Source organism: Psittacula echo, assembly GCF_963264785.1.
Source record: "Psittacula echo genome assembly, chromosome: 4".
Lineage (NCBI taxonomy): Eukaryota > Metazoa > Chordata > Aves > Psittaciformes > Psittacidae > Psittacula > Psittacula echo.
The window spans coordinates 111,178,222-111,196,234 of NC_137738.1; the positions used below are offsets into that span (position 1 = coordinate 111,178,222).

Consider the following 18,013-nt stretch of genomic DNA (forward strand, 5'->3'; position numbering starts at 1 on the left):
GGCAGGGACATGTTTGAATTTGCAGTTTAAAACTTCTGGCTCTGGCATGAGCTTTTCTTCACCTCTCAAAATGTTGGAGAAATACAGTAATTTAAAACAAAAGCACTTCTTGTCTTTAGTTTTCACTGGGTCTGCAAAGTTCATGCCTCTTAATGACACCTTCTTTGCTAACAACAGTTTATGAAATAAAAATATCATCAAGAAAAGACGCTGGAATAACCATAAGACAAAACCTGTGGGTAAGATTTCACATGATTAAGGTGAGATCCAATCTGCAGTGAAATGAACTCATGGAAGATTACTGTTTATTTTCACATAAAATGAATTGGATGCAAATTCATTACTGTTCATAAACTCAATCTCAGTGACAGTTTGTCCCTGGGGCATCGAAAAGTATTTTAAATCATTCTAATAGTTAATTATTCAGCAAATGAGAGCACTTTAAAGACTTTATCATATAAAATGACTTTAATAATTCATGCTTATGGGGCATTACAGAGCTAAATGTAGGACTGCTCTGAAGGAGGGGAAAGTTGCGTGCCTGCATGTTTACAACTGAATTGTAGTAACGCATGTATTACATATGATATGCTATTTGTGAGCAATCTGATATACATTTGTGAGCACGTCACGTTTCTTCCCTATCCCTCTCCTCACATATATGTCTATAACACTACATAAGGCTCTCAGTAAACTTAAAAACTTCAGGAATCTAGTAATAGGGTAAGTTTGCAGGAAATTAAATGAAGACTCAGACTGAAGATTAAATTTCCCGGATTAAGTGTAAGAATCTTAGGTATCTTAGTTGTATCAGGTGCAGAGGACAACTACCTAAGAAGTAAGAGACGAGAAAGCAAGGAAAATGTAACTGTACACCATAAAGAGTGCCCAGTAACAGATGACCTAAACAAGTGTTGTTTTTGGCAATTCTAGTGATGAAAGAGCTTGCCCAACAGCCCAGCTGTGGTGCAAAAAATGCTTAAAGTGACTTAAGCTTGAAAATGAAAGACTTTTTCTGGAGAAAAGAGTTCAGGACAGGCACTGCTTGATTTCTACTATGCTGGAGAGAGAAGGAGGTGTTATTGTACTGCATAGCCTCAAAAGCCATGGATTTATGCAATATAGAGAAATAACTACATAAATGAACATACCATTTCTGTATATTTGAATGGCATTTTCTTGTATGCTCTGAGTAAACACCAAGATGTGCAGTTCTAGAAGAATCCTATGTTACTCAAGATCTGAAAGGTTTTTTGACTCCTTCTGAGTTCTAATCATATTCTGCTTCTTGGCATGGGACAAGGACAAAAGCTCAGTGATTTCCTCATAATATTCAAAGATGCAGTAGAATAAGCAAAACAGCACTGCATATTTTATACAAACATTTTGTGTTGTTTTTTTTCTTTTTGTCTACTTTCTCTGCTGGAGGTTAGCTAATGAGACTTGGTCCCTTTCTGTTCGGTTCGTGCTATGGGCATGAAATCAAAACGTCCTACATATTTGCATACATCTCTTCGTGACAATTCGGAGGAAACACAAGGAGAAAGTGCATGAGTTATGAGTTCCCCTGCGTGAAAAGTTGTCTGTGTTGGAGCTATTAGTCTGACCCAGCAATTTTTGCATCAGTATTCCTTATCGAATGGCAAGAATCCCACTGCATGCAAAGCTGTTACTTTAAAGCTATGATCTGCCTGTGTTCATATCAGTAAATGCTTCGTCCGAATGCTGCCAAAACATCCATGATATGACTCCAGTTATTGGCACAGCGTGTACAAGCAAATATTTAGAGGTGAATAAGATTGCCATACTTGGACTTTAACACTACTATGAACAAAACTTTTCAGATTCAGTCACTTACCTCTTGTACTCCATTCAGTTTGTACAGCCTGAAATTTACTATATAGCCACAGCATAAATCTTTTTTGCTTTGTAGTTACTGCATTGACACAATCTTCACACGAGTACTAAAAGGCAAAGCTATGTTACTTTTGCAAGCCTTCCTCTTTAGTTATTAATAAAAATACTGTCTCACTTTCAAAGAAAACAATGCATTTGAAATGATAACCCTCCTACAAATATAACATGGTGTTGTACAGGCCAAGTATTGATTAAAACAAAAAGGGGTTTTTAAACACCATTCATTCTTACCAATTCTAGTAGTTATTGATTCTGCATCAATTTCATTAGCCTTTTTCTTTGCCACTTCAGCTAGTGCCAATTCACCCTTATCTAGTGCAAGGTAATGGATGTCCTTTGGAAATAAAAGAAAAAAAAAAAAGAAGAGATTAATCTAAAATGAATCTCACAGGAGTAACAAAAGGGATTTTGAAAGAAAGAAGTTCTTTTATTATTTAGATCACAAACACAGATGGAACTGATGAACCTACCATTACATTTTAATTCCCTCCCAATGCAAATTTATTATCTTACTTGTGCTGTTGAATGCAGCAATGAATAAAACACTGACCAATCATGCACTGATAAAAGCGAAGCTATTGACTCAGTGTATGAAAGAAACCAATCTGCCTGCTTTTAAGGTAACTTCTGTTGGTGCAACATAAATTAAGAGAGGGTTGATAGGAGGCGTTCTGTGTAAACCAGATCTGAAGTACTGGAACTCTTCTGGCTGACAGCCCCTCTCTGAAGTGTGTGAAGTTTTCCACCTAGTACACAAATTCTGGGGTAATGTTCTTCTGGGACAACAGTTGCTCAATGGTTTTAACACACACACACAGGTGACGTGATTCCTGAGTCACTCCCGGACCACAAGAAGCTTTCCAAAAAGGTTGTTGTCTAGCAATGAATAATTGCCAATACTCAGGATCTAGTTCTTCATGTAGGGTTAAAAATCAGAGGGATGCACCAGGGGTGTATCATGACATGCTGAACTGCAAGGCTTTTTTATTGTGTGTTAATGTTTGAGGTGAAAACCACCTGTACTACATACAGCACCACTTGTGGGAGAACATATTTCTCTGACAAATTACAGCCCCAATGCCCTTGGTTTTGGCTCTTGGAGTAAATTTTCATCCTTGACCATTAGTAAAGAGACAATTAATCCGCTTCTCCTTCGGTGTCATAGCCACAGGCCGCTCTGTGCATGAACTGTGACACATAAAATGAGGGAAATCCAAAAACAGCTGGCAAAGTTTATTTTCCCCACTGCTTTGCTGAAGATGTCTTTCGGTATCCAAAGATTTAAGCCATTCCTGGCCATTGTTCTGCAATCTATCTGCATGCAGGAATTTAAAGGGAAAACGAGTATTTGATGGAAATATTGACTTCTGCATACCATAAAAGCAACTACATTCCCACTAATGCAGAAGATCTCAGGTGAAACTGTCCTTCTCAGTATGATTTTACTGTCACCTTCATCGTTATGACAGAAAGTCTTACAGGAAAAGGTGACCTTATGCTAGAAAGAGAAGTTAGATGAAAAATGTGACAGTAATAGTGTTAGGAGAAAAAGATGCTGCTTTTATTATCCCCTTATTTAATAATAATAATACTAGTAATAGTAATAATAATAATAAGTAAGAAACAAACTGAGAATATTATGAAAACCAAGACTAATTATGAAGGAAAACATGGTACTGCCTTGCAGGATCCCAACAGGAGACAGCAACGTTTTCTAATTACAGACACAGGTGTGACTTAAAATATGTGCAAGTGTCTTGGAGCAAAGTAATGAGTTACGAACTTGTTGCGAACTCTGTACTTCCTCTCTTTGTAGGTCTAACATGGTTGTCAGGAGAAAAGGGCCTGAGTAGCAAGGTATGATTTCTATGAAGATTAAACAGTAGATATTGTCAGCTTATTTAGATAACAATAGAAAACCTAAGGGCTCTTGAACAAGTCTGAACTTAGAAAGATTTGAATGTATGGGCAGATTGTGTTCACTAATTTAAAATACATTCTGACTATGCTTAATGACTGTCTTTTGGCAGTTTAAACTAAGAGAAGTATTGTATATTTCCATGGACTTTTAAATAACAAACTTGGGGAGGGGATGGAAACAACTGCAGAAAATGACAAAGTTCTTTCAGTTCAGAGGTGGTACATGCTGTCTGCCTCAAAACATCTGTTATTTTCAGATCTCCTTTTTGCATGTGTTTTCTGTTTTGAGTGAATAAATGTAAAGATGCTACATATCCATTGCTAACATGGGCCTTGTAAGAAATAAGGACATACAGCAGCAGGCTGTAAGTGGCTTTCTTCGTGGTTTGTTAAGTTGCTGTCATAAAGAATAATTAAAAAGAACCCCCTCGTCTCTATCTCTAAACAAGTTCTAGAAAGAAAAGACTACAGATATAAAACCTCCCAATTAGATGATTTCAGATCAAATTTAGGTGTTCCTCATTCAAATAAGCGAGAAAAACTGTTTCTTTTCCTAAGAATTTATAACTCTCTGAGTAAAACAAATAAAACTAGAAAATAACTCAAAAAGAAAGCAGCAGCACTGGATAACAGGGTGCCTTAAAGAACAACAGGAAAAAAAAATTAAATTAGTTGAATATTTATTACAGATTTTTCCACACAATTATCTAAGAATTTATCATTCCAAAGATCCCATCCCTCTCAAAAACAATGGTGACAATAACAACAATTTCCAGCTGCTTGTCAGGAGTTTGCTGAAAGGGCTGTGTTTTATCATTTAACAGTTTGATTACTTTTTGGACTACTTTCTTTTTGCTCTCATCTTTGTGACTCACAGAGCTGGCCCTTGGTGAGCAAAAGTAATTTGAAACACTGATGTGCATTTGTCTATAGGATATTTCTGGGCAAAATTCCAGCATTTCTTCGAAACATGCACTTTCCTCATCAGTGTATCACCCAAGATCTGACAGTTTTATTAAAGTGTCTTTTCCTTGCATTTTTTGCTACCTTTGGTACATGGGATGGCCTTTTGAATTTTCAGCAGCTGAGAGCTGGAGCGTACTACAAAAGGATTTCAAGCTAACAACCCTTCTAATGCTTGATCTTTTCTGTCACAGATTGGATCAGTCACTGTCCAATAAATGTAGCTGTTGTTCATGATATTATGTCCTTTTCAGTTTTATTTTTTTATTGAACTTTGTAGGAGATGATAATAATTGATGGACTTAGATGTGACGTGAGGGTAAAGCTTATGGAGAGTCACAGCAGTGTATGTGTGTCTTGTTATGGCATCATACGAGTGACGCTATAGCTATTGGACTAACTTTAAAGCCTTTTTGGTTTTTTTTTCTTTTTAATTTCTCTGACAGAACTTAGGCCTCAGATAGCATTCTTTCAAACTTCTTTGCAATCTCAAAAACAAATAACAGGAATACTGCAGAACCCTGTTTGGTGAAAGAGATACTTGAGATAAATTCTCCAAGACGTGGGATGTTTCCTTGTAAGTCTCAGAATACAGGTATTCAGCGTTTGGAAACTCCTGAGCCTCTGTTCTATCTGCTCCTCTCTATCCTTTCCTTTTTTGATCCTTCTCTGTTCCCCTTTCATAAATAAATATTTTTCTTTCTCATTTTGCTTATGTCAGCAGATATCTTTCTTTAGTCTATTTCTTCTTGAAATTCCATTAAATTTACAGGGAATAAGGTAATGTGACTCCTAGAGCCATCTGAGGTTTTATAAATGGATTTGGATGGTCTGTAAAACAACAGTATAGGTATTTGTACTGCACATAATCGTAAATGTTTTAGATATAGGTGAAGTCAAGTTGTATGTTATTAATTGCATTTTGAAGCACATAAACAACGTGTAGAAATTATTAAGTGTTAAGCAGAAGTGAAGTATGCACAAACCTTGCTTAGGAATAGCATCATTATACTAATATCTAGAAGGACTGTAAGCTTTCAGGGAACAAGTTGTCTAATTTTCACAAGGTATTTAGTGCAATGACGCCCAATTCCCTATAAATTACTGTGGCAGAAACAAATACTTTTATGACCTATGCACCTTCAAACTTCTTGAGTCCCGTACTTAGTAGTCTTGAAGTAGCACCATTGTTAACTTATTGTAAAGTTTGTTCATTCGTACCTTCTTTAGCAGATGAATTAGCAAAAAGGATCCCGAGAGGATGCAGCCAGTTAACAGAGGATTCGAAGAGGCAGATGTGTGTGCTGCTTGTTGCATAATTTAGGGGAAACTATGAGGAATCTCAAAGCAGGATGAGGACAATATGGAACTGGTTTTGATCTCACAGCAATGTAAGCAAGGAGGAACTACATGGAAATATATATTTATGTTTAAGAGCCTTGATGAGATGGGAAATAGAGAGTAGGTGTTGAGAGAGGCAAAGGAAAATGAAGAGTAGGAAAGGATGGAGCTAATTTCTCTGTGAATATTGAAAGTCCTCTTGAGGAAAATTGGAGAACCTTTTTGTTGAGAGGAGAACATGTTACCACTTGTGGAGCAGGTAATGAAAGTCCTTCCCTCTTGTTAGCAGCTTTGCACCCATCTCTTGAGGCAGCACTGGTGTTCCCCACCCTGGGACAGAGGTGCTCAATCAGTTCTGGTGTCAGCAAAGGGAAGGAAAGAGTAAAAGACCATGTAGGAAATGCTCTCAGCTATGTGAGAGAGGGCCATTGAGATGGCAGGCCAAATGCTCTGTCATTTGGTCTGCCAGAATGGCTGGAGTTACTCATGGAGAATTTATTACCTCTGTGGTGGTAGAGCCCCCAACAAAAAGCTGTAACCTGCTGCAGACGTGTTGCAGTCTGGATCTTACATGTGGCTGCAGCAGTACTTAGTTTGATTAGATATAAAATATGCACTGAAGAAGTTACATTTGGTAAAAAGAGAAAAGAAAAAAGGTGAGTTAAAAAGAGAAAAAATCAAGGCGAATAAACATAAAACATGCAATGAATTTCCTAAAAGTCTGACCTTTCCTTCACATTCTTTTGATGCACACTTAGAAAAGTTTATCGCAGTATTAACATCTTTCTAATTAGATGGAACAAGCCAGATGATTAGAGCCGTGAAAAAAACATCAAAAGGTTCACACAACTTTTTATATAATTAGAAGGGAATTTCATAACCCATAAAAGTAGGATTTAATTGTGTAATTTAACATACAATTTAAATATCAAGATCAAACTAGCAGGGCAAGTGACTTAATGGGATAAATGATATTAACATCTAGTGTCAAAGCTTAATTTAAACAACAGAATGTCTTCATTATGCAAAAGAGTCAAGCAAACGAATCATTCAAAGGGCTTTTTTTTTTTTTTCAACAAGCCCTTTTCCTATTGTTTCTTTGAAAACAATGAAATCAGCTGTGGAGCAGCAACATGCTGAGAGACTAGGAAAGCACGATTGGCTTTGTCCATCTGACCTCACTGTGACATTGTGGTGCAAGATCTTATAAAACAAGAGCCTCCTGCAGAGCTCACACAGAGGACCTTTTAAGAGCTGGTTAATTTTACTTTTGTAGCTAATTAAATGGGAGGGTGCAGAGAGTGCATGAAATGTAAAAACCCTTGTGTTGATGCTGCTGAGCTTTGTTGTTTTAAAAGTACCTGTAGAAGCGTTCATAATTTGTCACTTTTCACAAAACTCTAAGAGACAAACTAAGAGCATTCAGGATCCCCAGGATATGGCCAGCTCTTGTGTCCAGGACTCAGCAGTTGTACTTCTTAAAGGAACGGATTAGAAACGTATAAGCTTATTAGAGTGAAAGATGACATTCACACACATCAGGACAGATGAAGAAGGGGAAAGTTCAAAAAACATATACATTAATTCCTGGAAAATAAAGAATAGCCTTTAGGCCATGCTAGGGAAAATGTCAATGACTCCAAAGATACTTAGTTCCTATTGATGAGTTTCATGATGGCAAAGGGCAAACCAGGTAGAATAGTTCTCTCTTCAGTATGTGTCTAAGACTGCAAAAGACACTGATCCATTTTAATGTGTACAAAAGCTGACAACTAACACCCTGACAACAGCCTCTGTCTCCAGAAATTACTTACCATAAACAGGTCCCGAGCACCTATGTCAACAGCCAGCAGAAATGCTTTTTCAAATCTCTGATATCTGCAAGAAAAAGGAGGAATGTCACTTGCTGAGGATAATTTGGGAGCTGCATCAAATTTTGTTAGTGGGCAGATGAAGCACTTCAACTTTCATCAAAAGTGATGCCAAAGCTTTACTGGTGAAACTTGGTATGATCATACTCAAGACTGCAGAATTTCTTCATTGTTTAAAACCTTCAGCAAGTGTTATGTTCAACGTTGAGACCCATTAGATCTAGCTGAATCGGAAGGGAGCTGAAGGTGCTGTAGGTCATAACAAATCAATCCTTGGAAAGATATCAGCCACAACACAGATAATAGCCAATGCTAGCACAACTGCATTGAGTTTTGTCCTCACAGACCCCTCAATACAGCTCTCCGAGGATGATAATGCAGCTGAGTCATCCTAAACAGTCATGAATCTCCAGGGACTAAAACCGGTAGAGGTGACACTGCTTTGTCTACTATCTCCATTAGCCCAGTATTAGCATAGACTCCTGAGAGTTTTCTGAAGATCCTATGGTGAAGAAGATTGTGTCAATGAGGTAAAACAGGGAGAAAAAGAGCAAAATTCACAAGCAAAAATGTGCTCTGGAAGGTACCACCTGAGTATTGCCTTCAGATGCAGTAGAGTAGGAAGGGAGCAGTGGAACTTACAGAATCATAGAATAGTTAGGGTTGGAAAGGACCTTAAGATCATCTAGTTCCAACCTCCCTTTCATGGGCAGGGACACCTCCCACTAAACCAGATCACCCAAGGCTCTGTCCAACCTGGCCTTGAACACTGCCAGGGATGGAGCATTCACAGCTTCCTTGGGCAACCTATTCCAGTGCCTCACCACTCTCACAGTAAAGAACTTCCTCCTTATATCCAATCTAAACTTACCCTGCTTAAGTTTTAACCCATTACCCCTTTCCTATCACTACAGTCCCTAATGAACTTCACCTTTACCATTAATGCAGAAGAGCTGTATTGTGGCATAGAGTCCAATACTTTGGTGCATTGAGGGCTTGCTAAACAACAGCTCCTTCCATTTGTAATGACACAGACTGCCACCTTCTTTCTACCTAGACCATGCACCATCTCCTGGCAATTACAGCAAATACCTACACGGGATGGAGATACTGTGGAAGGCTGTATATATCCTCTTGTTTGCAATCCTTGGGGATTCCACAGAAGCAGGAGGATGCAAGTCATCCTTCAGAAGCTTTCTGAGATTATATACAACATTGCACTGGCAAACACTAACCACAACAAGAAGTTTTGCAGAATTTCTTGTGCAGAAGAAAGTGGGCTAATACCTCTCTTGTACTACATGTAGATAACCATGATGTGAGTGAGAAAGTGGTTCTATTTGTACACATTTTCTTACTGCATGTTTAAACTGTTTAAAAATACCTACAAGAATAGATTTGGTGATAATTTTTAGATATGTAAAACAACAGAGTACTCCAATTTTATTTCAGTTGTGAAGTAAAATATTTATTGCACAGAGAATGACTTCTGTATTCTCCCTATTACTGGTGAAGTTTTCTCCTTTTCACCTTTTAACAATTTCAACAATAGATCAGTTGTAGATGCTTGAAGTTTAGGAAGGAGATGACTTCTTTGACCCAGTAGGGAAAAAGCAGCATTGTGATTTCTAAGTGTTAGAAAGGTGTAGTTTATGTTTGCCCAATGAATATTGTCAGACAGCATCATATGGATGCCAGTATTTACACGGTTCTGTACCTTGAGGGTACCTTAGGAAACAATGGGCAATGCAGTAGCTCCTCCTTAGGCCAGTGTGAACAAGAAGGAAACATGGGAATCCTCCTTCCTGTTGGTGGGTGAAGGAGTCCATATGATGTACCATTTCAGTTTCCAGCCAAAGCCTAAGCATTTTTCTTCCTCCCTCTTGCTACAGCCTTATCGCTCTCTTCTCTTCTACCTCACACTTGGAATGATCCAGCAGATTCTCAGATAGAGCTGGTGAGGACTTTTCCTCAAGAAATAAAATTTGTGACAAGAAGGCATAATATGTTAGCTTAGGTAGAAAACAAAATGCACTTTCCAAGTGAGGCTCCTAAGAGCTGGAGTGGGGAGTCCTTTCCTCCCTAAAGCTAATCTTCCTGCTGTGTCTTCCAAGACTAATTTGCAGCCCTCCTCACAGAACCTGTTTAAGGGAGGGGAAGAGATGAATTAAGGTTAACCTCTTGATCAGTGGGGAAGAGGCAGTGCAGGACCATTTTATCATGTACATCTACATATCTGAAGCTTTTAAACATGCTTTCTATTACGGATTTTCCATTAAAATACGTTGTGTTGTAATGCTGCTTCTGAAGTTATGCTTTAATTAAGACAAATAAGTACCTGTTAAAATATGTGTATCTTGAATAGTTATCCTGTATATCTTTTTCCGGCATATTTTTCTTTCCAATTACATATTAAATATACATTCTTGGTCCTCGGAGGGGAAATTGGAAACCAAACAGAAACCGGCTATACAACAAGCTAAAAAGAATGTCTGCATCATTACTTTGTTTTTCCAGAGTTATAACTATACAGACTATTTGAATGACATTTGCTTTAGCCAAGGTAAAAATGCCTGAAACCAAAAAATGTAAAGTAACTTTTTCTTTTGATTGACCTGTAGAATGGAATCATGGCCTCAGAGCTGTCATTTCTCTGCTGTTTTACAAAGATTTTGGTTTCTTTTCCCTTTGTCAATATACACACTTCAGTCTCATTATGGCCCCTATTCATAAAACTGTGAAGGTAGCTCATTATTTTCAGATCTGTACTGAGGGGAAAAAAAAAAGTGGGGAAAAATGACTATCCAAGAAATGCTCTTCACAGACCAAGAGCGCTGGAAATAACAATCACAGATACTTCATAAATTATTATAAATGGAATTGCTTTAAAATAAGGTGGAGGTTTCAAACAAGAGTGACAAGTTTACATTGCTTAGGCGAACAGTATTAAATCAGTCAAGAATGTCCGGTTTTTTTCAAATCAGCTTTATGAGAATGTACTCATTATTTTGAGTCTCTTTGGCAAGGAAGTTGCATTGGGTTTATTTTACAGGAACAATTAGAGAGAGTTCTGTACAGCAGGAGACTGTCCTCAAGCTAATAATGTCTATTTTATAAGCACGTTTTGTCTTGGGAACACTTCACTTACAGTTTATCAGCTCCTCAAACAAACAGCCCCTCTCCCCCTCCCAAGCAAAACACTCTCCCTCTTGTTCTTGTGCTACAATTACAATGTACAAATATTTACTTTCTAAAATGGTATCTACAGGGTACTGGTCTTGAAGCGAGTGTCTTCCCATCCCTCCCTGCACCTTGTCGCTTATTGCTTGCTTCACAATAACTCCGGCAATCAAGACTTATATGTCTCTTGAAAAAGAGAGATAAGGAAATCTGCCTGCAAACCATGAAGTTCAGCCACTTGTTTGGTCAAACTGACAGCCAACAGAAATATGACCTTCAAGATTAAAACTCTCAAACTGCAATTAGCTATACAGGACAGATAGGAAAATATTTCCCTGAAAGCTGTTCAGCACACAAAATACTAAGTTTAAATTCTCATATAACAAAATCCTACTGTTATTATGCGCTCTTATGCAACCTTTCTACGTATCCTACAAAAATTTAAGAAGATGGCTCTAAGTATGTTTACTATATGGAAAAGGAAACTTAGGGGAAATGAGATTGATATGACAAGGGTCACACGGGTCAAAAATGGTTGAGGCAGAGAAGAGCCCAGACCTGCTGCCCATGGTGGAGTGGCAGACCTGCTGCCTGCCTATATTTTGAGACTGTGACTTAACTGAAAAGATGTCAAGAAAGCATTTTATTTGTAAATAAAAGAGATAAGTAATAATGAAATACAATGTTATCTATTAACTTCAGAGAGGCTGTTCTTTTCAGTGGCATAAATAAAAAGAAAATCAAATGTGCAGGGTATTCTCCTGTTGGATGTTCAGAAAAAAAGCTGATTTTAAATACTGTAGATCAAAACAATGTGCATGGATTGCAGCCTGCAGAGAAGGGAAAATAAGTCTCCTCAGTCTTTATGAGAGGTTCTACAAATAGATGAAAAAGCAAAATGTTGTCATCTGTATTCCACAATACCTAAATTGAATGTGCTTACTTAGAGATATAAATTTTTTCAGGCTGAAAATGGTCAACTTTAAAATATTGGTAATATTTACCCATAATATTAAAATGTCTCATAAGAAGTCCAGGAACCAGGGAAAAAAAATCATGTGGAGGGAGGGGGAAGGAAAGGGAGAGAAAGCTTGTGCAAGCAAGAGAGAAGTATAGTGCAGAAAAGATGGAAACATTTCTTTAGGGACTAGTTACAACCAACATGCCTTCTTAGACATGCTCATCGACCATGTAAGCATATTCTTTGTGCTGGGCTGATAAAGGAGGGCTGCAGCAGCTTTTTCCTTGTCTTCAATAAGGGTACACAACATTTAGAAAATAATCTGCAGGGGAAGAGCTGTAGCACAAATAATATTTATAAGGCAATCCTTTTTAATGGAAGAAATTTCAGAGTCCTCCTCATCTCACAGTCCAATCAAGGATGATATGCATTCAAAAAGTGGATATCAAATATGCAGTAAGCAAACAGAACAGGGAAAAATGAATATTGAAATAATTTACATGTAATCAAACTACACTGAAATTAAGTTTTAATTGTTCAGTATTCTGTGATGCATATGCAGATTTTAAAGTATTCAGAATATCAATCAAGTGTTTACTTACATCAAGCAATTGTATTTAAGCATACAAAACAGATGATGAAAATATGTTCAACCAGCTACAGCTCCCAACATTTACTGCAGGGTTTACATGATTACTTTTAATTCAGTTATTTCATTTAATATTTCAATTTAATAGCTCATTCTTTCATTCAATTTCTAGGCATCTTGCCCATTTCTTAGACACAATAATAATAATTATTCATAAAAGGAGCTGTTTCCCATAAATTCTCATATCAGCAATTTTTGGAATGGAAATGGTTTTCACGCTTTTTTTTTTTCCTCAAAAAATGTTATTATTTGAAATATTTTCCTTTTAAATCAGACAATATTAAAATAAAGAACAACATCTGTAAAATGAATCTGCATCCCACTTCAATGGAATTATGAGCCAGAATAATTAGAGATTATCAGGTTAAAGAATGCAAAAAGTATGTGGCTAGGTTGCAAAGTGGTTGATGTAAATGGGTACAGATTGGTTTTCTTCCAACTGTTGAACATAACACCACTAATTTAGACATGTAGCTGTATTTCAGAATACAGCTTCAGAGCCCATTTAAAACACATTGGTCCAGTACTTAAGGTCTTATATATTTCACATGGAAAATAATGCTGTGTAACGTAGTCAGGTATAGATGTTGTAATTACAGCACATCCTTAAAATGACAACCCTGAAATTCTATTGACCTGCAAGAAAATAGTTGAAAGTGAGTATTCGGTAAATTCTGAAGACTTAGATTTCTATGCAACCTTTCATATATAAAATATACTACCAGTTGAAGACTTATACCCTGCATTTTATAGTGAATGCTGAAATGCCAGCAGTTTACTTAGAGTGCCTGGAAAGAAATAAATGCATCAAGATCTTAACTTCATTTAGAAAACCAAAACACTTTTAAAAAAAGTCAACCTAAACCAATAGGATTTTACCCTAATCAGCTCAGTAGGACACCCTATTTTAAGTAATATAGTTGTAGAGAAAATCAGACCATTGAATGCAGCCCAAAGACCCAGAACTCTCCAAAGAACCTATCTTTCCCTCTCTCCCCAGACTGTAGGCTTGTGTATCAGAATCTCATGATTTGGGGGACTCAGTCTTGGCATTTTTAAATTTACTTCATGATCTCTTATTATATGTTTGTATAATGAACTGTCTGGAAAAATAGACTACCTCTGATACTACTGATCTCCTTTGGCAAAAATCAATTGATTGCTGGGTGCCAGTTCACTGCAGCTAGACTATTTCAACACCAATGTATGTGCAAAGGCATACCAAAAATTTCAGGTATCACAATCAGAAATTTAAACTGTAACTGATGTCTTTAAAAAAACCCCACTCTACTTCTCCCATCGGGGTACACTCAGCTCCCTCCCAACAGTGGTTAGAGCAAGAGGCAACATAGAGTGTTTGGTGTTAAGCACTGCATGCCTCGATTGGCAGAACATACCTTTGCTAAACTTTCATTATAGATTTTTGGAATGGAGATAACCTCCTGCATCCTATTTAACCCTAACTGCCTGCTGATTTTCAGAAAACTGGCAGGCATTTGCTTATTTCCGAGACTCCTATCCTCTGCAAAGTTGGTTGAGATTCATCCGTGATTCTCTTAAGTTAGTAGGGAACCAAAGAAGAATCAGTGGGTGCATTGGTAAGTTGTGACCTCCAAGACGCTAGTGGTATTATTTTGCCAACCTCCTAATATGCTACTAGTTTCTTAGATTATGAGCAATTCTGAATAGGACAGACAAACCTCTAACGAGGGTTCACAGCCTTGTTGCTTTCTAAGATACTCTTATACTGATGAAAATGCTGCAGAGCACACCAAAGGCTAATGGAGAAACAGCCACCGAGTCTATGTGTATGTGAGTCAAGGGGATAATCTTATAAATTGTATTTTAGATGCAGAAGCTCTAAAGGTTGTCCAGGTATAATCTACCTTCAGGCCCAAATTCAGCAAAGCATTAATGTATGGGTTTATGACCTGTAATTTTCAATGGGCCCTAAATATGGGCATGTTAAGTGAAGCACTGGATTTGGGGCCTGAGTGACTTGTTTAAAAAGAGATCTCTTACGGAATCTTTCACAGGTCATACACATGCAGGTCTTGAGCACAGGTTAGTGAATAAGTAAGAAAATTTGAAACAGGCACAAGTATCTCAACCCACCTAAAATTTCTGTTACTTGAGGTATGCTGTCAAATTACCTCTCTCTGAACTATAGGAAGTCCACCTGTAACTTTATAGATTGTTTGATGTAGAACCTGACTCCCTACACATCAAAGAGCACCCTCTGGTATGAAGCAAGAAAACAAACCAGCAAACCAAATTAAAAAAATAGGAGGAAAGAAAAAGCTAATAAGGGGAGCCAGACATTATGACTCCCTGGCCAGAGAAAGCCCTTAGGGCTCTAACCACCTGTGAATCTTGAAGACATTCCCAACATGGAAAGAAAAAAATCTTACCATGGGATTCCTACCTTCTAGGATGATATTCTGCTCTAGGAAACCTAAATGTATTCTTGTGTGAAAGAGTTCAGATGAGTCCATGTTAAATATAGATGCTTCTTCTCAGGACAGACTTTCTATGTTCAAAGAAAAGCTGTTCAGGTATTTTGAGTCAGATTTTCAAGTGAACCAAGTTAATTTTTGAATGCAATAGTTTAATAAGAAGGCATAATTTAAACTTTTTTAATGCATATTTAGTATGAAATAGTCTTGATGTATGAAATACTCTAGAAAAAGTATAAGTTTTAGCTATAAAGAAATCTATGCCATTTATTTGTTGACCCTTGCTCACATTAAATATAAACCAGCACTATATAGAACTGTCTTATATCTACACCAGAGAAACATTAAAGATCCTGATTCTACGCACATTTATGCCACATGCCTCACATGTGATGTTGGTCAGTTGTATTAGCCTGGGTTATCGTAGAATGGGTCGCTTGAAGAGGATGACTGTTGAGAGCAACAGCAACATTTTCCTACTGTGTGGCATAATTCTTTCATGTCCATCAAGTGCTCTGAGATTTTCAGTAGTAAGTGCTATAAAAGTCTGGATAATGGCATTTTATTACTATTATAGATTATCATTACATGCTGGTTTATTTCTTTTTAAACTGGATTCAGTCTTCACTCTTCTTGTAATGCATACTTTGAATTTCCCACACTCTGTATTTCCTTTTTAATACTCATTTTCCCCCAAGAGAATATATGTTGTTGCCATAGCAATATTTCCTTGCCTTGCAATTTTATCATAGTGGCTTTCCTTCAGGTTTCTCTAAGCTGCAAATAACACCCACTCAGCAAACACAGCCTCCTCCCACCCCTGAACCTCCCCATTCCCCCAACCTCTTACTACTTAGTAACTTCTCAACAGTCTATCTTTATCTTTAAATACAGACACACTCCAACATACTCCTCCAAAGTAGTCTGGCCTAAAACCAGGTGTTAATTAAAAATGCTGATAAGAGTCAGTGACACCTGTTGTTTCACATTTATTTTACTCAACCCTGTCTGTTAAATCCTAGCCTTTATTGCATTAATTCGCTTCTGCTTTTCTTCTTTTCCAGCTTTATCCCTCTCACTCCGGTGATCATGTAAACTTAACAATATGTCTTGAAAGCTGGATTTTTATTGAGCAAACATATCAGCATGTCTACACACTAAAGACAGCTCTATAACAGAGGCCCAGCATCATTGCTATGGTTAAGGATGAGTTGCTGCCTCTATAATAAATCCCCATTGTATACGTGTGATATCTCTGCAATTTCAAACTGCAGCAGATGGAAATTTGGTATTAAAGTTCAGATGAACAGGCCCTTTTCCTCCTTGGCTTTCCATGAGGTACAGGGCCAATTCTCTTTCATGCCTGACACTGGATAAGATGTGGAGTTTTTTAGTGCTAAAACTTCTCAGAGAAAATATATTAGCTCAATATTTTCTAAAGCAGACTGCCTAAAGATAAATATCTAATTCTAGAGTAATGGTGCAGGGCCAAATTTTGAATCACTTGTTGAGTTACAGGTCTATTAGAGTATGTTTACTTTTTCTATCTAGGTTTGTCAATAGCTAATATTATTTCTTTATAATAAAATAATGCACTGGTAATAGTCATAAAATTCCCACACATAAGAATTCCATCACAGAAAATAGAGCCACAGGAGAGACAGGCAAGGAATTCTCCAGAAATTTGATTGTACAAATTTTGGCATATTTCTGAGGGAGCAAATGAAAAACTAATGAGCATTTAATGCTTTTTCTGCACAGCATCATGTAAAAGAACATAAAATGTAAGAACAACTGTTTTCTTAGACAGTAGGCACATCTAACCTAATACCTTGGCAACAGCTAGGAACCTAGGAAAGAACATAAGAACAGGGCAAGTGTACGGTGATACTTTCCTAAGGAGTCTCCCAGTCTGCAATAATTTGTGGTTCAGGGATTTGCTGAGCCAGAGGTGGTTTCTGTGAATTTCCTCTGTGAATTTCTCTTCCCTGAACCTTTCTTTTGAACTCATATACAATTTTATCATCCAAAATATCCTGTGGTAAGAAGCTTCATATTTTAATTACATGTTATGTGAAGAATTGCTGTATTTTGAAACTGTGTTAGCTTCACCTGCTGACCCCTAGTTCGTAGAAGAAGCAGTGAGCAGTCATTTACTGCACTCTTTTTCCCTAGTGCTCACAATTTAACAGATCTCTCAGTTGTCTCCTCTATAGGTTGAGGAGTTCTAATCTATTTAGTCATTCTTTTCACTAAAGCTGTTTCATGCCTTTAATAATTCTGGCTGCCCTTTCTAAAGCTTTTTGAGTTCTGCTGTATCTTTTTACAGATTACGGGACTCCAAAACTACCCACAAAATTCAGGTGAATTGAAATTCACTGTTTTGTTGCCTATTCCTTTTCTAGGAATTCCTTGCATCCCATTTGTTTTTTTTATCTGTGCTGAGTAATGAACTGACTATTTTATACCTGTAGAGTTATAAGATGAAATTATTCTTCTAGAATAATTATGAGCTCAGACTCCATTATTTTATACATGAAGTTAGGAGTCATCCCTGCTGTGTGTTTCACTTTTAATTTATTTACATTTAACTTTATCTCCAATTTTGACACTACGTCCTGAGTCTAGTGAAGTCCTTTAGCTGTTCTTCACAGCAGTCCCTATCTTTCCTAGTCTTAATCATAGAATCATAGAATCATAGAATAGTTAGGGTTGGAAAGGACCTTAAGATCATCTAGTTTCAATGCCCCTATCA

The 18,013-nt window shown here is 37.2% G+C and overlaps 1 protein-coding gene across 1 annotated transcript in view; it reads right to left on the reverse strand.

The window, feature by feature from the left end:
- The window catches only part of WDPCP (WD repeat containing planar cell polarity effector), a gene marked incomplete at its 3' end in the record, with an annotated part of 157,390 nt that overhangs the window by 39,798 nt on the left and 99,579 nt on the right, over positions 1–18,013 (reverse strand). Inside the window, exons 13-14 of the mRNA XM_080615993.1 lie at positions 7,956–8,019; positions 2,149–2,251 (exon numbers count right to left, since the gene is read on the reverse strand). Coding sequence (XP_080472119.1) covers positions 2,149–2,251; positions 7,956–8,019 — 167 coding nt within the window. The remainder of the gene's footprint in view (positions 1–2,148; positions 2,252–7,955; positions 8,020–18,013) is intronic.